Below are 22,433 nucleotides of genomic sequence, written 5' to 3'. Positions count from 1 at the left end.
GTACTCTTAGTACAGGGATAGTCTCCGAACTGCAGTACCCGGTGTGGTCTTGGTACAGGGGTAGTCTCAGAAGTGTAGTGCCCGGTGTGGTCTTGGTACAGGGGTAGTCTCAGAAGTGTAGTGCCCGGTGTGGTCTTGGTACAGGGGTAGTTTCAGAAGTGTAGTGCCCGGTGTGGTCTTGCTACAGGAGTAGTCTCAGTAGTGTAGTGCCCGGTGTGGTCTTGGTACAGGGGTAGTCTCAGTAGTGTAGTGCCCGGTGTGGTCTTGGTACAGGGGTAGTCTCAGTAGTGTAGTGCCCGGTGTGGTCTTGGTACAGCGGTAGTCTCAGTAGTGTAGTGCCCGGTGTGGTCTTGGTACAGGGGTAGTCTCAGTAGTGTAGTGCCCGGTGTAGTCTTGGTACAGCGGTAGTCTCAGTAGTGCAGTACCCGGTGTGGTCTTGGTACAGGGTGGTCTCAGTAGTGCAGTACCCGGTGTGGTCTTGGTACAGGGTAGTCTCAGTAGTGTAGTGCCCGGTGTGGTCTTGGTACAGGGGTAGTCTCAGTAGTGTAGTGCCCGGTGTGGTCTTGGTACAGGGGTAGTCTCAGTAGTGTAGTGCCCGGTGTGGTCTTGGTACAGGGTAGTCTCAGTAGTGCAGTACCTGGTGTGGTCTTGGTACAGGGTAGTCTCAGTAGTGCAGTACCCGGTGTGGTCTTGGTACAGGGGTAGTCTCAGTACTGCAGTACCTGTTGTGGTCTTGGTACAGGGTAGTCTCAGTAGTGCAGTACCCGGTGTGGTCTTGGTACAGGGGTAGTCTCAGTACTGCAGTACCCGGTGTGGTCTTGGTACAGGGGTAGTCTCAGTACTGCAGTACCCGGTGTGGTCTTGGTACAGGGGTAGTCTCAGTAGTGTAGTGCCCGGTGTAGTCTTGGTACAGCTTTAGTCTCAGTACTGCAGTACCTGGTGTGGTCTTGGTACAGGGTAGTCTCAGTAGTTTAGTGCGCAGTGTGGTCTTGGTACAGGGGTTGCCTTGCTAGTGTAGTGCTATGTACTCTTAATACAGCAGTAGTCTCAGTACTGCAGTACCCAGTGTGGTCTTGGTACAGCAGTAGTCTTAGTAGTGTAGTACCTGGTGTGGTCTTGGTACAGGGGTAGTCTCAGTAGTGTAGTGCCCGGTGTGGTCTTGGTACAGGGTAGTCTAAGTACTGCAGTACCCGGTGTGGTCTTGGTATAGGGTAGTCTCAGTAGTGTAGTGCCCGGTGTGGTCTTGCTACAGCGGTAGTCTCAGTAGTGCAGTACCTGGTGTGGTCTTAGTAGAGGGGTAGTCTCAGTAGTGCAGTGGCAGCTGCCCTTGATTCTGGTACCAGTCCTGGCGGTTCCCAGTACACTCAGTTGTCAGATACCAGTCCAGACAGTGCCTAGTGGTCCTGGTGCCCTCAGGTGTCCAGTACATCAGGTAGCACTATTCCTGGCAGTGCCCTCAGGTGTCTGGTGTAATTCTTGCAGTGCTTCATGCCCTCAGTTGTATGGTCCAGTCCTACCAGTGCCCAGTGCTCCTAATGCCCTTAGAGGCTGGGTACTAATTTTGACAGTGCTCTCAGCTGTCTGGTACTAGTCCTGGCAGCGTCCAATGTCCTCAGATGTCCAGTATAGCACATGGTACCAGTCCTGACAGTGCCTGGTTGTCCTGGTGCCCTTAGCTGTCTGGTTCTTTCCTGGCAGTACCCGGTAGTCCCGTGCCCCTAGCTATCTGGTCTGGCAGTGCCCGATGCCCTCTGATCCAGTTCTGGCAGTGTTCTCAGGTCTTTGGTGCCAGCAGTGGCTATTGCCCTCATGTGTCTGATCCCAGCAGTGCCCGATGGTCTCTGGCTTGATCCTGGCAGTGTCCTCAGGTGTCCGGTCCCGGCAGTGCCTGTTGGTCCCGGTCCTGACAGTGCCCAGTGGTTTGTCAGGTGCTGGCAGTGCCCGGTGGCCTCTGGTCCGGTCCGGTCCCAGCAGTCCCGCTGCTGGCAGTGCCCGGTGGTCCTGTTAATGCCGTCAGGTGCCCAATCCTGATAGTACCTGCAGGTTCTGGTGCCCTCAGGTGCTGGCAGCGCCTGGGATCCTCAGGTGTCCATTCCCGGCAGTGCCCATTGGTCCCAGTGCTGGCAGTGCCTGGTGGTACTCAGGTGTCAGGTTCCAGCAATGCCAGCTGGTCCTGGTGTCCAGGGCTGGCAGTGCCTGGTGGTCCTGGTAGTGTCTGTTCCTGGCAGTGCCCATTGGTCCCGATGCTGGCACTGCCCGGTGGACCTGGTAGTGTCCTTACGTATCCAGTACCGGTAGTGCCTAGTGGTTCCATTGCCCTCAGGTCTCCGGTGCTGGCAGTGTCCGGTGGTTCTGGTAGTGCCCTCAGTTCTCCTGGCAGTGCCCGGTGGTTCTGGTAGTGCCCTCAGGTGTCAGGTTCCAGCAATGCCAGCTGGTCCTGGAGTCCAGTGCCTACAGTCCTGCTGCTGGCAGTGCCCGGTGGTTCTGGTAGTGCCCCCAGTTCTCCTGGCAGTGCCCGGTGGTTCTGGTAATGCCCTCAGGTGTCAGGTTCCAGCAATGCCAGCTGGTCCCGGAGTCCAGTGCTGGCAGTGCCCGGTGGTCCTGGTAGTGTCCGTTCCTGGCAGTGCCCGTTGGTCCTGGTGCTGGCAGTGCCCGGTGGTCCTGGTAGTGTCCTTAGGCATCCAGTACCAGTAGTGCCTAGTGGTTCCAGTGCCCTCGGGTGTGCGGTCCAGGCAGTGCCCGTTGGCCCCGTTACTGTCAGTGCCCGGTGGCCTCTAGTCCGGTCCCGACAGTCTCGCTGCTGGCAGTGCCCGGTGGTTCTAGTAGTGCCCGGTGGCCCATGTTGCCCGCTCCCGGCAGCGCCCGGTCCCGGCCTCCGCCTCCTCCCCCGGCCTCTGCACATGCTCGGCGGCTCTTTGTGTGGGGAGGAGGCGGAGGAGGAGGCCGGACCAGCAGCTCTCAGCCCCTCATCATCCTCCGCCGGTACCGGGGGCCGAGCCGCCATTCTCCGGGCCCCATCAGCATCATCTGACCCGCCGGCCATTGTCCGCTATCGTGACAAGGACGGAACAGGCACAGGAGCTTCTATGGTATCGCGACATAACAGGAGCCGACACCCGGAGCCTGGGCACTATCCTGACATCACCAGACACAGCCGGAGACTATAGAGGAGTCTGTGCGATATACCCCGTCCTGTCATCCTATCCCGACATAACGGAGCCTGTAGACTGACACAGCCGAGCCTATAGACTCTCCCGATACAGCCGGAGCCTATATACAGTCCTGACATAGAGGATCATATCGAGGAGCCTATATACAGTTCTAGAGGGACCTTATGGAGCCTATATAACCTGCCCTGGATGGACCTATGTAAGGAGCCTATATACAATACCAACCTCCATACCCTATAGGCGAGCCTTATACCGCCCAGACATAGAGGAGCTTACAAACAACCAGAACCCTATATACAAAGTCTGCCGTAGTTGGACCTATTGAAGGAGCCTATATATTATACCACAATCAGTCCTGACACAGGAATCATATCGGGGAGCTTACAAACAACGTCGACCCTATAGAAGGAGCCTATATACAGTCCTGCAGGAGCTTACAAACAACCTGGAGCCTATAGAAGGAACCTATATACAATCCTGTCTCCTATAAATGAGCTTATATACAATTGTGTCATAGTGGGACCTACACAGGAGTCTATACTGTCCCTCATATCTGCATATATGGAGCCTATTCCTTGTTTTACAATCTTGACATACCTGGAGCCTATATAAGGATTATATCACAACATAGCTGGAGCCTATAGACCATCCTGATGTAACTGGACCCTACACAGCACCCTATGCAATCAGACCCTGTACGGAAACCTACTCTGCCATTAGAAAATCTACAAGACACCTATATACTATGCCAACATAGTTGGACCCTATACAAGATCTAATATACTGCCTGCACCCTATATGGAAGCCTATAGCTTATCTCCTTATAGCATGAGTGTAAAAAAGCTGCTTAGTTACTGTAATCATGAAGAAGGATGCCAGGCTGTGTCCTCTATAGGGCTCTGAGCGCTGGGCCTGTACGCTGCCCATATAGTGCGGTATACATATAGAAAGCAGGACCCTATATCATATCTGTGGACAGGTGCATGGCTTGGTTATTGCTGGCAGGGAGGTAGCTAGGTGGGTACAGAGCCCAGGGGCGCAGAAACTGCATTCTAGCATCTTTCTATAGGTGCCTAGGCAATATTCTGCTGGCACAGTATTTTTCATGTACCTGTTGCACACCGGTTGTAGGTAGACAGGTGGGCAGGGTGCCCGACTGGCACAGAGGCGGCAGTACAGTGTATAGGTAGTGGCACATAGTGCTCAGGTCATACATGCACTGGACGTAGGGGCCTTGGTGCTGCTGTAACTCTTGGACTTGGCATGGTCACTATGCTATACGGGAGGACAGGGCTACAAGCTGCCATCATGTGCCCAGGTTGCCCGGGGGCATCTCTCCTGAGGTCTGGACTCTTCTATCTTCTGCTCTTTGCTCACAGCTCCCAGGGAAGGGCCTGCGAGAAGAGTCCGTGCTTCTCTGGTCGATGTGTCAACTCCACCTGTGTGTGTGACCCAGGATGGGTCGGAGAACAGTGCCACCACTGCCAGGGGAGATTCAAGTAAGTGCAGCCTTAATATTTCAGGGCACTGATCGGGTCCTCCAAGCCCAGGTCTGAGCCCAACAGTAACCACATGCTCAATCACTATGTCACATATAGATACAACCTACACAAACAGTCAATATATGCATACATTATAGCCTGTATTATACTCCAGAGCTGCACTCACTATTCTGCTGGTGGAGTCACTGTGTACATACATTACTTATCCTGTACTGACCCTGAGTTCCATCCTGTATTATACTGCAGAGCTGCACTCACTATTCTGCTGGTGGAGTCACTGTGTACATACATTACTTATCCTGTACTAATCCTGAGTTACATCCTACATTATACTGCAGAGCTGCACTCACTATTCTGCTGCTGGTGGAGTCACTGTGTACATACATTACTTATCCTGTACTGATCCCGAGTTACATCCTGTATTATACTCCAGAGCTGCACTCACTATTCTGCTGGTGGAGTCACTGTGTACATACATTACTTATCCTGTACTGATCCCGAGTTACATCCTGTATTATACTCCAGAGCTGCACTCACTATTCCGCTGCTGGAGTTACTGTGTACATACATTACTTATCCTGTACTGCTCCTGAGTTACATTCTGTATTATACTCCAGAGCTGCACTCACTATTCTGCTGGTGGTGTCACTGTGTACATACATTACTTATCCTGTACTGCTCCTGAGTTACATCCCGTATTATACTCCAGAGCTGCACTCACTATTCTGTTGGTGGAGTCACTGTGTACATACATTACTTATCCTGTACTGATCCTGAGTTACATCCTGTATTATACTCCAGAGCTGCACTCACTATTCTGCTGGTGGAGTCACGGTGTACATACATTACTTATCCTGTACTGATCCTGAGTTACATCCTGTATTATCCTCCAGAGCTGCACCCACTATTCTGTTGGTGGAGTCACTGTGTACATACATTACTTATCCTGTACTGATCCTGAGTTACATCCTGTATTATACTCCAGAGCTGCACTCACTGTTCTGCTGGTGGAGTCGCTGTATACATACATTACTTATCCTGTACTGATCCTGAGTTACATTCTGTATTATACTCCAGAGCTGCACTCACTATTCTGCTGGTGGAGTCACTGTGTACATACATTACTTATCCTGTACTGCTCCTGAGTTACATCCTGTATTATACCCCAGAGCTGCACTCACTATTCTGCTGGTGGAGTCACTGTGTACATACATTACTTATCCTGTACTGCTCCTGAGTTATATCCTGTATTATACTCCAGAGCTGCACTCACTATTCTGCTGGTGGAGTCGCTGTATACATACATTACTTATCCTGTACTGATCCTGAGTTACATCCTGTATTATGCTCCAGAGCTGCACTCATTATTCTGACTCCACCAGCAGAATAATGAGTGCAGCTCTGGAGTATAATATGTCAAGGTCTTCTGCTTTGAACATACGGTCAGAGATGGGGGTCGGGTGTCTCTCCATGTCCGGTGTTCTCTCCTCATTCGCTGTTGCTGCTGTTTCCTGATCCCGGTCCAGTGTTTGGGACATTTGGCGCTGTTGGGGGTACGTAGAGTGCCGTTCTTGTACCCACAACCCGGTGTACAGGCGATCTTGATTAGTCATGTCCTGGAGGCCTTGACCTTGGTATTATGTGGCAGTGATCTGCCCACCCGATGTGCCCATTATTTATGGGCGGGAATTTATCTAGGGTTCTGTGTCAAAGTGACGGGCAGTTCTGGAATACTGTCAGTCCCTGGGCACAGAATGTTGGCATTGTTGGGATTGTTATTGAGGTGGGTACAGTATTCCGGAGCTAATAGTTCAAGAACGTGCCTATGTGACTATGCCAATATTCTGTGCCCATGTGATTAATGGTTCTGTAATACTGTGCCCATGTGAACAACAATCCCGAATACTGTGCCTATGTGACTATCACTCACATAGGCACAGAATGTTGGAACCGTCGCATGGCTACAGTATTCCCGAACTGCCAGCCACATGGGCACAGTTTTTCCGAACTGCCAGCCACATGGTCACAGTATTCCATAACTGCCAGCCACATGGTCACAGTATTCCATAACTGCCAGCCACATGGGCACAGTATTCCATAACTGCCAGCCACATGGGCACAGTATTCCATAACTGTCTGTCACTTTTACACAGAGTCCTAGACAGATTCACCCCATAAATAATGGGCACATCAGGTGGGCAGATCACGCCACATAATACCAGAGATAGAGCTAACAACTTCCGGGAAACTGTGCCCATGTGATTGATAGGTCCGGAATAGTATGCCAATGTAATAGATCCAACATTCTGTGCCCTTGTGAGTGATGGTTCCGTAACGCTGTGCCCATGTGATTGTAATGTAAATTTCCTTTTGTATGCTCAGCACTGATTGGACGAGGATGGGGGTCACTGATAATCATCATGGGGATTAATTGCAGATTTACATGTCCTCCGGGGTCATCGGGTCCCTCCAGGGTCATCGGCTCCAGCCCCCCGCTCAGTGCAGGATCACTAAATCATCCTAGACAGATATTTGTCCAGCCTTTGTTTGAACACTTCCATTGAAGAAGAACTCCCCACCTCCTGTGGCAACCTGTTCCACTCATTGATCCCCCTCACTGTCTAATATGTAATCTGTGTCTCCTCCCTTTCAGTTTCATCCCATTGCTTCTAGTCTTTCCTTGTACAGATGAGAATAGGGCTGATCCCTCTGCACTGTGACAGCCCTTCAGATATTTGTAGCGCTGCCTGTCATCGATTCGCTGCATGACGGACACCAGAAGAGGCAGAAGTGTTACCAATCTTGATACATTATTAGAGCAGGATGGGCTCCAGTGTTTACGCTGTAGAACACAATATTGCGCCAGGCCACGCCCCCTTGCTTAAGATACGTAAAAACGATGCGTAATGTTGGTAGGTTTTATGCATGTTTTCAGTACTTTACTTCCCGACGTACGTGCGCCATTTTCCAATTGTGAAGAGATTAATACGTAAACCGCCTGTCCTCCGTATTCTGGGCGTCCTTCCTGCGCTCGTCCTCGGCTTTCACATCCATTTTGACATTTTCGGTTGACCTTTCCAAGGCGAACCGGCAAAGAGAGATGGCGAGAAAGTGGCGCCACGCTGTAATTTCCTGTTTTGCATTTACAGTGAACCGCGTTCTAAACGCTCGTATCCTTGTATTTACGGAGACTGTAGGGGGTGGAACTATGGGGCTATTACACCCCATTCACACTTGTATCCAAGCTGGGGCCAGTATAACAGGGTACTAGAGGCTCCATGCCCACCGGTATCACATCATGTATCCAAGCTAGAGGTGGTACAACAGGATACTAGAGCCTCCATGCCCACCCGTATCACATCTTGTATCTAAGCTAGAGGAGGTACAACAGGGTACTAGAGCCTCCATGCCCACCCGTATCACATCTTGTATCTAAGCTAGAGGTGGTACAACAGGGTACTAGAGCCTCCATGCCCCCCGTATCACATCTTGTATCTAAGCTAGAGGAGGTACAACAGGGTACTAGAGCATCCATGTCCCCCGTATCACATCTTGTATCCAAGCTAGAGGAGGTACAACAGGGTACTAGAGCCTCCATGCCCGCCCGTATCACATCTTGTATCCAAGCTACAGGCGGTACAACAGGGTACTAGAGCCTCCATGCCAGCCCGTATCACATCTTGTATCCAAGCTACAGGCGGTACAACAGGGTACTAGAGCCTCCATGCCCCCCGTATCACATCTTGTATCCAAGCTAGAGGTGGTACAACAGGGTACTAGAGCCTCCATGTCCACCCGTATCACATCTTGTATCTAAGCTAGAGGCGGTACAACAGGGTACTAGAGCCTCCATGCCCACCCGTATCACATCTTGTATCTAAGCTAGAGGTGGTACAACAGGGTACTAGAGCCTCCATGCCCCCCCGTATCACATCTCGTATCTAAGCTAGAGGAGGTACAACAGGGTACTAGAGCATCCATGTCCCCCGTATCACATCTTGTATCCAAGCTAGAGGAGGTACAACAGGGTACTAGAGCCTCCATGCCCGCCCGTATCACATCGTGTATCCAAGCTAGAGGCGGTACAACAGGGTACTAGAGCCTCCATGCCCGCCCGTATCACATCTTGTATCCAAGCTACAGGCGGTACAACAGGGTACTATAGCCTCCATGCCCGCCCGTATCACATCGTGTATCCAAGCTAGAGGCGGTACAACAGGGTACTAGAGCCTCCATGCCCGCCCGTATCACATCTTGTATCCAAGCTACAGGCGGTACAACAGGGTACTATAGCCTCCATGCCCGCCCGTATCACATCGTGTATCCAAGCTAGAGGCGGTACAACAGGGTACTAGAGCCTCCATGCCCGCCCGTATCACATCTTGTATCCAAGCTACAGGCGGTACAACAGGGTACTAGAGCCTCCATGCCCGCCCGTATCACATCGTGTATCTAAGCTAGAGGCGGTACAGCAGTGCACAGAATCCACGTTGGACGGTTTGCCCGATGTTTACTGAGATTTGTGTCGGATCTCTCCGCTGCTGATCTTCTTCTCTTGAGGTCAGACTGGTTTTTTCCTCCCGCTGCCGTTTTGGGAAAATCACCCAAGAAGCACCCCAGTAGTGAGAGTGAGGACCCCACTGACTGCAGTATTACCCATGGATGGCTGTGGCCCTGCTACTGAGTTAGCATTGGGGCCCTGAAGCTTGTAACTCCGCCCCCTGCCACAGACGCCATATTGGTTGTCACCCAGCTTTCTCAGCCACCTGCATTGCGCAGTGCGGTCAGCACACGTCCGGCCTCTTAGTCCCGGACCCGGGGTACGGCTAAGGATGTCGGCACCCTCCTCGAATCCGGCACTGCAACGTCTCCAGTTCTCCACGGGGTATGATTAATTTAAGTCACCATCACGTTTCTATGGCGATCACTGATTTCTTGTATCCTCATTTTGGGAAGATTCCTGGAAGACGCAGTAACGAGCCGCTGTCGGGCCTGGGGGGTCTCTTGCATTGGTGATGTGGGTAGATGTTCGGGCGCAGCTGGGGGGGGGGGGTGTACCCCCTGTACCCCCGGGGGGGTGTACCCCCTGTGCAGATCCTGGATATGTGAAGTAACTGAGCTGATCGGAGATAATGCTGATGGCGGGTCACATGGTCTCGTTGGAAACATTGTTTACTGTATATTAAAACTTATGTTACCATGGTGATGACAAAGCTTTAATCAATGCTTTATACTGCAACGCTGCTCTCTTAGGGCACAGTTCTGATTAGAGACGAGCGGGGAGATACTCGGCTAAGGTACTACTCGCTCGAGTAATGTGCCTTAGCGAGTATACTCGCTCATCTCTAGTTCTGATCCTTGCCTTCAGCACAACAACATTGTCTGTAAGAGTCTGATCCATGCTTTACACTGCAGCTCCACTCCGTTAGGATGCAACTCTTGTCAGTGACTCCAGTTCACCTGCATGCACTATCCATGCTTTACACTGCAGCTCTTTTCTGTTAGGACAAAGCTCAGATCAATTGCTTCAACTCAGCTGCATTATCTATTGGAGTCTGATAAATGCTTTACACTGCAGCTCTGATCACTGACTCCACTGTTGCTTTGTCTTTAAGATTCTCATCTATGCTTTACACTGCCGTTGCACTCTATTATGATGCAGTCCCTATCAGTGACTCCAGCTCAGCTGCATTGTCTTTTTGAATATGATCCATGCTTTACACTCCAGCTCTGCTTCATTAGTGTACAGCTCAGATCAGTGACTGCTGCATTGTCTATTGTTGTATAGTGTAACCTACCACATCAGCTGTGTTGCAGTTGTCTGATCTATGCTTTACACTGCAGCTCTGCTCCACATGTCAGTTAACCAACTCCAGCGCAGCTGCACTGTCTGTCGGGAGAATGAGATCGTCTCATCAGAGGCTCAGATTTCTTCTGTATTCCACGCCATGCTTTACACTGCAGCTCAGATCAATAACTCTAGCTAAAGCCTCATTCACATGAGCGTTGTGACCAAAGATCGCATAAATGGGAAAACAACGCATCTAAATCTCACGTTTTCTCACCCATTCACACGGCCGGGTGCGGCGGATTTACACCACAGCCCGGAATTTGGTCAGTCGAGAAGAAATCCTTCCACTTGCTCAATAGAGCCAGCTGACATGGCGTACAGCGCTCGCCGCTGCTAAACTCCCCCGATCTTATTTCTGACGGCTCTCACAGGCTCCCATAGGAGTCTTATGGGAGCCGCCGACTGTCTTAGCCAGCCGTGTTCCAAAGCGGCCGCCGGAATTGGCAGCGTATTTGCTATCTTTTCCGGCTGGCCGATTTTACGCGGCTGATCATTTGTCCTGTGACATTCCTAGACGGTCGCTGCATGAGTATTCGGGCCCTTGGACTTCAGAGTCACAGCGGGCCCCACCTGCCTAACGCTCCAGTTGTGCACCCCGATAGCCCTGGCATCTTGCCTGGCACTGCTGTTGGCGGTGGCGTTGTGATCTGACAGCATAGGACGCAAATGGCGGGGGACAGTAGCATCTTGTTGAGATCCAGCGTCGCCCTCACTCACTAGTCCTGGCGCTGTGGCATTACTGGCACCTCCAGCCTTCTGGTAAGATGGCACCAGGATCCAGCAGTGGATCTGTCACTCATGATCACATCCTGGGCCACAGGGCTGACGCTTCACTCCCTGGCACTTGTGATCCTTGAAAGTGACGAGCGAGATGGGCAGATCATCAAGTCTAATCCTCTAATCCCACGCAGATGCCCGCGTTCCGCACATAATCCCTTCGTGTCTGTCCTGTGGATGTAGCAGAGCGGTGTAGGGGGCACAGTCTGTCAATGCCAGCTGGACAATACCAACCTACCGATGCTAGTTTGTGAATATGAGGCTCTCAGTGCCAGTTTGTCAATGCCAGTGTGGCAATGGCAGCCAAGCAGTGGTAACTTATTGGCAACAATGGCAGCCTCCTAATGCCAGCCTATTGGTGATACCCTATTGATGCCAGTCTGTGTAAGGACGGGCACCACTGAGGAATTCAGCAGATTGACTGCCAGCTGGTGCAATGTCTTGTAACTGGCACCATTGTACCCCGCTAAAATCTGCAGACTATGAATGCCGGAGAGCTGCACAAAGTCCCCATGAAAGGAGTAGAGGGTCCTGGTCAGCAGCACAGAGGATGTCAGGAGAGGGGTGCGGGGTCTTGTGGGAGGTCACAGACTGAGGATGACATAATGAAAGGGACGGGGACCCCCGAAGTACAGAGGATGTCAGCAGAGGGGTGTGCAGGTCTTGTGGGAGGTAACGGACTGAGGGTGACATAATGGAAGGGACGGGGGGCCTCGAAATACAGCGGATGTCAGGAGAGGGGTACGGGGTCTTATGGAAGGTCACAGACTGAGGGTGACATAGTGGAAGGATCGGGGACCCCCGAAGTACAGAGGATGGGAGGAGAGGTGTGTGCTGATAATGTGGGAGACAGGGGTGTAACTATTGGGGATGCAGCTGCACCCGGGCCCAGGAGCCTCAGGGGGTCCATAAGGCCTCTCTTCTCCATATATGGAGCCCAGTGCTATGACTCGGGCATTATAGTTGGGGGCCCGGTTACGGGTTTAGCATTGGGGCCCAGGAGCTTCCTGCTACGCCTCTGGTGGGAGGTAACACCCTAAGGCCCCTCCCACACAAGCGTTGTTTTACCGCGTATTACGTGTGTTCTTCCCAATCTATGTAACATGCGGCGCTAAAGCTCCATGAATGGGGAGCATAAAAAATGCCGTAAATACGCCACTGCCTGCGTAATACTGCGATCTACAGCGTTTTTCATGCTGGGCGCTACGTCGCCAGGATAGGAAAAAAAGTTGTGACATCGTCAGCCGGCCGGCGTTGTTACTGCGCAAAACATGCATCAAAATGCAGCTCTGCGCGGGGTACAATCCTGCGTGGAAACCATCGTGTTTGTACATACCCCTGTGTGAGAGTGGGGCGAGCGTGATATGGGCGTGAATCCCACCCCTATGCTGCGCACGCCATCCACGTGAAATCCCCGAGGAGTTCTTATGGTAGCACAGCCTGGCATCACTTTGGGGCAGCGCGGTCACCTAGCACGGGGTGCGATGCTTCCGCTGGCCCCATTGAAAACAGTGGGCGGCGCGATGTGAGATCTCGCAGCAGGATAGGACTGGCCGCGATTTGTTTCCCGCTCGTGTGTATGACTCCATTCAAAAGAATGGGGTTCATATTTGTGCGTCTCGCAACGCACAAATCTCGCACAGTTTTCTCACCCGTGTGAGGGCAGGGGAAGGAGCGCCACCTCCTGCAGCACAGAGTATATGCAGGGAGGGGTGCGCTGATCTTGGGGGAGGTCACAGGCTAAGGCTGCGTTCACACGACCAAAATAATCGCGCAAGATTTGTGCGATGCGAGACGCACAAATATAAACCCTATTTTTTTTTAATGGTGTCATATACATGAGCGATTTTTTTTTCCTGCGCATCACGGTGTATGAAAAAAAAAATTAAAAAAAATCGCAGCACGTCCCATCTTTGGGCGCTGCCATTGTTTTCAATGGGGCCGGCAAAACCATTGCCCAGTCTGCGAGGCGCCCGCAGGTGCGATGTGATGCCAGGTTTCCCACTGAAAGCAATGCGAAACACTTGGCGATCCTCTGGTGCCGCCATCAGCTGCTTGGGGAAATCGCTCGCGCCAAGCTTCACGCCCCAATATGGCACTCGCCCGTGTAAATGTAGTGGAAGGAGGCTTATGGGAACGGGGCGGCTTGTGAGGGGTGGAGGGGATTGAAGACAGACGGGGTCACAGACTCGGTTGAGGACACGGGGTCGGTTGGCCGCGGCGGTCCCGATTTACGATAGAATTTTAGCAGTGGAATGAATTGTATTTCCAGTGATGTTTTACGCCTCCCGGTTCCTGTTCGCCACAGAGGGCGCCGTTATCGGACCGCTCGTCCGCCGGGTTGTTTACCTCAGGGAGATGCTAATGATAGAGTCTGCTTGTAATTACAGGGACGTTACCCCGCCGGCGCGATGTGTTCCTGCAGGCCGGAGAGTTCCGGAAAACTACCGCCATCAGACATCTTATACTCCAGTCACCTCCAGAGCTGCATGCACAATTCTCATGGATGTCACATTTATCCAAACCCCTACAAATGCAATGTTCTGCAGAAACATTGTAAAGGCAGCTTTGGGGGTGACTGGAGCAGAAGACACAGGGGGCTCTTTTATAGTCATTCCAGTAGGGACAACGCGCTAAATAAGGACGGCATTGTGCGCCTGTGCGTTTCGCGGTCACCTTTCACTCGTCTGCCCGCTCCTGTTGGACTTGTCATTGTTCTGTGGGTTCTAAAGCACTACTGTTCCCAGCATGCTGCACCGAGGACATGCTGGGGGTTGTAGTTTTTGCAAGCATTATGAAATGACTGGATCTGATAAAAGTAGGTTCAGACGGCGGAGTCCGACACGGATTTTTCTATGATCTCTAAAAGTGATCAAAAAGTCATTAGGGCTCAAAATAGTCTGGCCACTAAGGGGTTAATTGTCACATGACTAGTAAGGAAAGAGGAATACATAAGGGGTGGAGTCTGCTACCTATTTGTTGACAATGAAGTAGGTTGTCATGGAGATAGCATCAGCAGCTGCTACAATGTATCCACCAGCAGACTGTAACATTCTGTGTGTGGGGGGGAGGGAGGGGGGGGGGATAATCTGGAGACGAGACATCTTCTGTAAATCCGGACATCTCCCCCCACCCCAGCCCCACATTTTATATGACCGTTGGCGCCCCCTATCTTCTTCCTGGTCATCGTCTTTGCAGTTTCTGGCTGCGGAGATTCTCCATCTCCATCGTGATGCTTTCCAGGAGTTTGCGCCGTTACCAGCGGTTTTCGATGTGTGTTTGTCTCTCATCTCATAGGCCGTTACCGTGGAAACCAAAGTCCCAGCGCAGAGCGGAGCCATATAGTGACACTGACTTTATGTGGTTACTGCGCCGGGATGGGTGCCGGCGTCCTGACAGCGAAGGGTGATTGTAATTTAAATGTGGGAAGATTTACATTGTGCGAATGAAGGACTGACGGACGGAAGGAGGGAACCGTGTTGGTTACATGAAAAGGGCCTGCTGCCCCCCAATCGCGGAGGTGTTTCCATAAGTCAGCGCTCCAATTATTCAGTTTTCACGAAAATATTGGAATTTCTGGTTCTCTAGGAATCTGTTACCGCTGAGCGGCGCGCAACGAGCGCCCGGTATAAAGGCGGTGAGATCTTCGATTGATTTCTATACCTGCACAAACTGAATGACAAAGGAACTATCAGCGCCGTTTACACGATTAGTGTTCAGCGAGAATATAAACCAACATCGTTACGTGTAAAAGGGCCCTAAAGCAGTGGAATAGTAGAGGGAGGAGGTGGAGATGCAGCTGTGCCTTCTGCCTTTCTCCATGAGACGGTGGGTAGAAATAGGGCATTGTGGTGATGGCAAAATTCATAGAGGAGTTTAAAAGAGTTCTTTACTGTAAGAGCAGTGAGACTGTGGAACTCTCTGTCTGAGGATGTGGTGATGGCAAAATCCATAGAGGAGTTTTAAAGAGTTCTTTACTGTAAGAGCAGTGTGACTGTGGAACTCTCTGCCTGAGAATGTGGTGATGGCAAAATCCATAGAGGAGTTTTAAAGAGTTCTTTACTGTAAGAGCAGTGAGACTGTGGAACTCTCTGACTGAGGACGTGGTGATGGCAAAATCCATAGAGGAGTTTTAAAGAGTTCTTTACTGTAAGAGCAGTGAGACTGTGGAACTCTCTGCCTGAGGACGTAGTGATGGCAAAATCCATAGAGGAGTTTAAAAGAGTTCTTTACTGTAAGAGCAGTGAGACTGTGGAACTCTCTGCCTGAGGATGTGGTGATGGCAAAATCCATAGAGGAGTTTTAAAGAGTTCTTTACTGTAAGAGCAGTGAGACTGTGGAACTCTCTGCCTGAGGACGTAGTGATGGCAAAATCCATAGAGGAGTTTAAAAGAGTTCTTTACTGTAAGAGCAGTGAGACTGTGGAACTCTCTGCCTGAGGACGTCGTGATGGCAAAATCAGTTTATCGTGATGGGGCATCAGTGTAGATATACATGGGGCATCAGTGTAGATATACATGAGGCATTAGTGTGGGTATACATGGGGCATCAGTGTAGATATACATGGGGCATCAGTGTAGATATACATGGGGCATCAGTGTAGATATACATGAGGCATTAGTGTGGGTATACACAAAAGGTATCACTGCGGGTACTCAGGCCATCGTTGTGGATATACGTGGAGCATCAGTGTCAGTAGACATATGGTATCTGTGTAGGCATCAGTGTAGATATAATGGGGGTCTTGTAGAGTGTGAGCTCTGAGGGGCAGACACCCTGTATAGTACTGTAATATAAGGGTCTTGTAGAGTGTGAGCTCTGAGGGGCAGACACCCTGTATAGTACTGTAATATAAGGGTCTTGTAGAGTGTGAGCTCTGAGGGGCAGACACCCTGTATAGTACTGTAATATAAGGGTCTTGTAGAGTGTGAGCTCTGAGGGGCAGACACCCTGTATAGTACTGTAATATAAGGGTCTTGTAGAGTGTGAGCTCTGAGGGGCAGACACCCTGTATAGTACTGCAATATAAGGGTCTTGTAGAGTGTGAGCTCTGAGGGGCAGACACCCTGTATAGTACTGTAATATAAGGGTCTTGTATAGTAATAATTTACCATTATTATAATGTTATTATTAATCTCATATTCAGGGGGGTCTCATTGCTCAAAGCTGTCATAATCCATTATGAATAATTTCCTTCTAGTGGAGGAAGTGTTTTGTTATTTCATGGCGGATCGCTCTCCGTCCGGGTCCGGTGCTGATAATGGGGCCAGTGTCACAAAAATATAGGAAAATCTGCTTCACCCTCAAAGTTCAGCCAAGTAAAGAAAAGCAGGACAGAGATTTCATACAGCAGGGCGCTCTCTGAGGATGTTGGTGATATCTCTGTATATAGTGAGGATGTTGGAGTCGTCTCTCTATATTATGAGGTTGGTGATGTCATCTCTCTATATCACGAGGTTGGTGATGTCATCTCTCTATATCACGAGGTTGGTGATGTCATTTCTATATTACAAGGTTAATTATGTCATCTCTCTATATTATGAGGATGGTGATGTCATCTCTATATTATGAGATTGTAATATATCTATATCATGAGGTTGGTGATGTCATCTCTCTATATTACGAGGTTTATTGTGTCATAGAATGGTAGAGTTGGAAGGGACCTCCAGGGTCATGTGGTCCAACCCCCCGCTCAGTGCAGGATCAGTAAATCATCCAAGACAGATATTTGTCCAGCCTTTGTTTGAACATTTCCATTGAAGTAGAACTCCCCACCTCCTGTGGCAACCTGTTCCATTCATTGATCCCCCTCACTGTCTAATATCTGATCTGTGTCTCCTCGCTTTCAGTTTCATCCCATTGCTTCTAGTCTTTCCTTGTGCAGACGAGAATAGGGCTGATCCCTCTGCACTGTGACAGCCCTTCAGATATTTGTAGACAGCTATTAAGTCTCCTCTCAGCCTTCTCTGCTGCAAGCTAAACATTCCCAGATCCTTTAACCGTTCCTCATAGGACATGATTTGCAGACCGCTCACCATCTTGGTAACTCTTCTCTGAACTTGCTCCAGTTTGTCTATGTCTGTTATAAAGCGGGGTGCCCAGAACTGGACCCAGTATTCCAGATGAGGTCTGACTAAGGAAGAGTAGAGGGGGATAATGACCTCACGTGATCTAGACTCTATGCTTCTCTTAATACATCCCAGAATTGTGTTTGCCTTTTTGGCTGCTGCATCACACTGGTGACTCATGTTCAGTCTATGATCTATTAGTATACCCAAGTCTTTGTCACATGTGCTGCTCCTTAGCCCAATTCCTCCCATTCTGTATGTGCTTTCTTCATTTTTCTTGCCCAGATGTAGGACTTTGCATTTCTCCTTGTTAAATACCATTCTGTTAGTCGCTGCCCACTGTGCAAGCTTTTCTATATCTTTTTGAATCCTCTCTCTCTCTCCCCTAGTGTTAGCTATCCCTCCTAGCTTTGTGTCGTCAGCAAATTTGATCAGTTTCCCATCAATTCCCCCCTCCAGATCATTTATAAAAATAATCTGGAGGAGATAATCATAATATAGGGATGAATAATATAGAGAGATCATCATCTCTCTATATTATGAGGATGGTGATGTTATCTCTATATTATGAAATTGTGATGTCATATCTATTTGGTGATGTCATCTCTATATCATGAGGTTGGTGATGTCATCTCTATATTTTGTGGTTGGTGATGTAATCTCTCTATATCATGAGGTTGGTGATGTCATCTCTGTATATTATGAGGTTGGGGATGTCATCTCTTTATTATGAGGTTGGTGATGTCATCTCTCTACATTAGGAGGTTGATGATGTAATCTCTTTATATTATGAGGATCATGATGTCGTCAAAGTGCTAACGACCTCTTGTCCGTGACTGTGTATGAGTGCTTCACATGTTCCGCCTCCTGATCACATGATGGTGACGTCATCGCAGGTCCTAAAGCACATAAAACACAGAGCCTGACAGCAGCTCTGTACTTACATGACCTGTGATTATGTCACCGTCATGTGACATGTCACATGGTCTTTGAGCTCTGCCCCTGATCACATGACGGTGACATCATCACATATCCTAAACCAGCAGAGCCTGATTACATGACAGTGACATCATCACAGGTCTTTCATCCTTGTGCACTGAATGAAGATTATGGGCAGACTACATTCCCCACAAACCCCTGCGGCCTTAGTTGCTATGGATACACCAGTATTCAGTCTGGCAGTTGGTAGCTGGCTGTGAGACAGCTGCACACCTGTATGGAGACTCCAATAAATGACACCTCACAAATATATGCACACATGGCTGGCGGTACATACTGACCAACCACATTGAAGCAGAGTCCTTCCCCGCTATCTTCACATCTCCTGAACGTGATATCATGTCACCTCAAGTGCTAATGCCTAAACACCAGTCCAGCCTTCATCTAATCGTCAACCGTTGTCCAGTGTTGTAACAAACCGTCGCTGCCATGCAAACATGTCACCACAGAGGGTTCAACGCCGCCGTGAAGCTAATGCAGCTTACATGACAGCGACCAGCGATGATGTCACCGCAGCCACCAGCTGACATTTATAAATCTCCTGCAGCAGATGTGTGAAAGCAACGAGCCAACATGTCTCCTCAGCGAGCTGCTGAAGCTCCTAAATCACTGTTTGCAATGTTCAGCAAAATTGTAAATAATGGCAATAACTTACTATCTGCACGGAAATATTTTTACCAACTCCAATCACTTTCTCTATATATTATGCTAGTAATTGGCGCATTGCACCACAAGACACACTGGTACTATACATAATACTAATAACTAGTCTCTCTATATTATGAGGATGGTGATGTCATCTCTCAATATTATGAGGTTGGTGATGTCATCTCTATATTATGGGGATGGTGATGTCATCTCTATACTATGAGGTTGGTGATGTCATCTCTCTACATTATGAGGATGGTGATGTCATCTCTATATTATGAGGATGGTGATGTCATCTCTATATTATGAGGTTGGTGATGTCATCTCTATATCATGAGGTTGGTGATGCCATCTCTACATTATGAGGATGGGGATGTCATCTCTATAGTATGAGGTTGGTGATGTCATCTTTATATTATGAGGATGGTGATGTCATCTCTATATTATGAGGTTGGTGATGTCATCTCTATATTATGAGGTTGGTGATGTCATCTCTCTATATCATGAGGTTGGTGATGCCATCTCTACATTATGAGGATGGGGATGTCATCTCTATATTACGAGGATGGTGATGTCATCTCTATAGTATGAGGTTGGTGATGTCATCTCTATATTATGAGGATCTTGATGTCATCTCTATAGTATTAGGTTGGTGATGTCATCTCTATATTATGAGGATCTTGATGTCATCTCTATAGTATTAGGTTGGTGATGTCATCTCTATATTATGAGGATGGTGATGTCATCTCTAAAGTATGAGGTTGGTGATGTCATTTCTATATATCTTGAGGTTGGTGATGTCATCTCTCTATATTATGAGGATAGTGATGTCATTCCTAAGAAAAAATGCATATGCACCAAATACGAATATATGCATGCAGTAAAAATGAAGCATATTTCATAGTCCGAAATTGTATATGCCTGTGTGAATGAGCCCTTGTGAGGCTACTGACATTATCTCTACATATTATGAGGATGGTGATATCATCCTTTTATATTATGAGGTTAATGATGTCATCTCTTGATTTTGTGAACATGGTGATGTCATCTCTGCATTATATTGTGAGGTTAGTGAGGTCATCTCTTTATATTATGAGGATAATGATATATTCTTATGTTAGAGGCTAGTGATGTAATCTCTACATTTTATGAGGAAAGTGATGTCATCCCTTTACATTGTGAGGTTGGTGATGTCATATCTTATATTGTGAGACTAGTGATGTCATTTCTTTATTATATAGTGAGGATGGTGATGTCATCTCTACATATTATGAGGCTAGTGATATCATCCTTTTATATTGTGAGGATGGTGAGGTCATCCCTTTATTTTGGAGGTTGATGATGTCATCAGCCTCTTTATGGTAGAAGTTTGGTGCTCACAGATGTGGCTGCTGTGGAAATGTGTGATGTGACTTTTGTCGCCCTTTGCAGACACTTCACATCCCTCTTCGTTTCCGAGTAGCAGACTTTCCCGGCCCGGAGTGGCAGATTCTGTCTCTCGTCTTTTCTGGCACTGGATGGCAGAGCAGGTGCTTTCTAAAGGGCATCAGCCTCACCAGCGAGATGCCCTGGGAACCGTGCATTTTGTCTGGGCAGAGCCCCAAATTCCTGCAGTTCGAGACACTTGACTCCTGTTGCTTGCCAAGCACTCCAGCGTATTCTCACCTCCTTCCCAACAAGAGTGTCCGGCATGTCATTAAAGCCTTTAAATAGCTGCTAAATCCTCCAGGACTCCGGGTTACGCTGAGAACCATTCCATGAAGTGACCGCGCCGAAGACGGGATTATCTCTTCTGATAACACAAATGTTTATCTCTACTTCATCCTCCATAGAGAAACCTTATCTCCCAATCATCCGGATGTCCATTCATATCCGAATACTAAGTTAATATGCCTACACTGGTATAGAAGAGCGCTCCTGGTGGCCGTGAGGTGCATTACCAAAAATAAGGAATAGGAAATACTAGCAGATCAGTTTAGGCAGAATGACCACTTTATTAGTGCCCCCGGCCCTTTTATGATTGGCGCTTACCTGGATGGAAATTATCCCTGTGAGCCCGCAGTGCAGCATAAAATCACGTGACAAGTTTTCCGTGGATCCGTTTTCGTGTGAATCCACATTAGAATTCAGCGATCGGAGCGACTTCCAACAAGGCTGGTCATCGGTGCTAGACTAGCCGGGGTCTCACCGCCAACCGCGGGGGAGGGTTCTCATGTAATGGTGTGAAGAGTATACAGAGAATGGCGCGATCGAGGAAAACATTTAGTGAAAGGGGATCCTGTGGATGGAAACATCTCATCACTGAAAGGGGTCGGAGGAGGATGTCAGGAATCGTTCTGACCAACAGGCTGCACAGTCAGCGGAATACAACGCTGGAGCTCCAACTAACGTGTCCGAACGCACAACTCGCCGTTCCTCCGCACGGATGATATAACAGTAGACGACCAGTTCCAGCGCCATTGTGTCTAAGAGAAACAGAAAGACTCCAGCGGGCAAAAGAGGCAAAACTTGTATCACTGAGCAGCGGAAATACTGTGCTGATGGGAGGTCAGAATTTGGCACAAGCAACATGAATCGCTGACCCCTTCCTGTCAGCCGGACAGAACATGTCGGCACCGCCATCTAATCTGCAGCAACTGCAAGAAGCTTCCCGTCCGCAGGGGCCGGTATTCCTGCAGAATGATCTAATTACTTAGTGGAATCTACGCCACGACAAACTGCTGCGGATTTGAAGGCCAAAGGCGTCCAACGCCACTAGAAGGGGGAGGGGGGGTAATAACGGAGCCGGTCAGTATAATGTGCTGTACATGGGAGTCGCTGCAGGAACAAACAGTACTGTACATTACGGCATCACAGTCTGTGCAGACCCATGAGAACATACTGCGCCGCCATAATATGTTTCCATGTTCTTTGCCGGTTCGTCCTGTACGCTGTATTCCCCGTCCCCTGGTGTGTACAGGCCTCTGCGTATATTGTAACCCCGGCCCCAATGAGATCACTTTACCTGGCAGCTCGGCCCCTCTGGACGGCTCATTAACAGAAGATACAGAATAAACAGTTTGGTAATTACTGTGTAGGATGAGCCGCGCTGATCGCGGGGGATACATCCAGATATGTGCGTCATGTTTATGGATATCCACGCATCACAGACTGCAGATCCTGAGGAGCTCCTGACGTCGCATCTGTGAAGGGCGAGATGTGCATAGAATACAGCAAACAGCATCCAAGCAATGGGGACCCAGCAGGAAGATTGTATATAAACTGTATACCCCTGTCCTACAGCCAGCCTGATGGCTGATAACAGGGAGTAATTGATTGTATTCTCCTGTCCTACAGTCATCTCCACCATCCTGACATGGCTGATAACAGGGAGTAATAGAGAGTATTCTCGTGTCCTACAGTCATCTCCCCCATCCCG

The 22,433-nt window shown here is 49.2% G+C and overlaps 2 protein-coding genes across 2 annotated transcripts in view; one reads left to right on the top strand and one right to left on the bottom strand.

The window, feature by feature from the left end:
* The window catches only part of ABLIM1 (actin binding LIM protein 1), a 509,502-nt gene that overhangs the window by 304,954 nt on the left and 182,115 nt on the right, over positions 1-22,433 (bottom strand). The gene's annotated exons all lie outside the window — the stretch shown is intronic.
* ATRNL1 (attractin like 1) overlaps positions 2,934-22,433 on the top strand; it is a 379,911-nt gene continuing 360,411 nt past the window's right edge. Inside the window, exon 1 of the mRNA XM_066601402.1 lies at positions 2,934-4,669. Coding sequence (XP_066457499.1) covers positions 4,434-4,669 — 236 coding nt within the window. The 5' untranslated portion in view covers positions 2,934-4,433. The remainder of the gene's footprint in view (positions 4,670-22,433) is intronic.

The sequence above is a fragment of the Eleutherodactylus coqui genome, chromosome 4 (assembly GCF_035609145.1).
Source record: "Eleutherodactylus coqui strain aEleCoq1 chromosome 4, aEleCoq1.hap1, whole genome shotgun sequence".
In the NCBI taxonomy this organism is placed as follows: Eukaryota; Metazoa; Chordata; class Amphibia; order Anura; family Eleutherodactylidae; genus Eleutherodactylus; species Eleutherodactylus coqui.
Note: the sequence above shows the minus strand (reverse complement) of the source record. Positions and strands in the feature narration are given on the sequence as shown.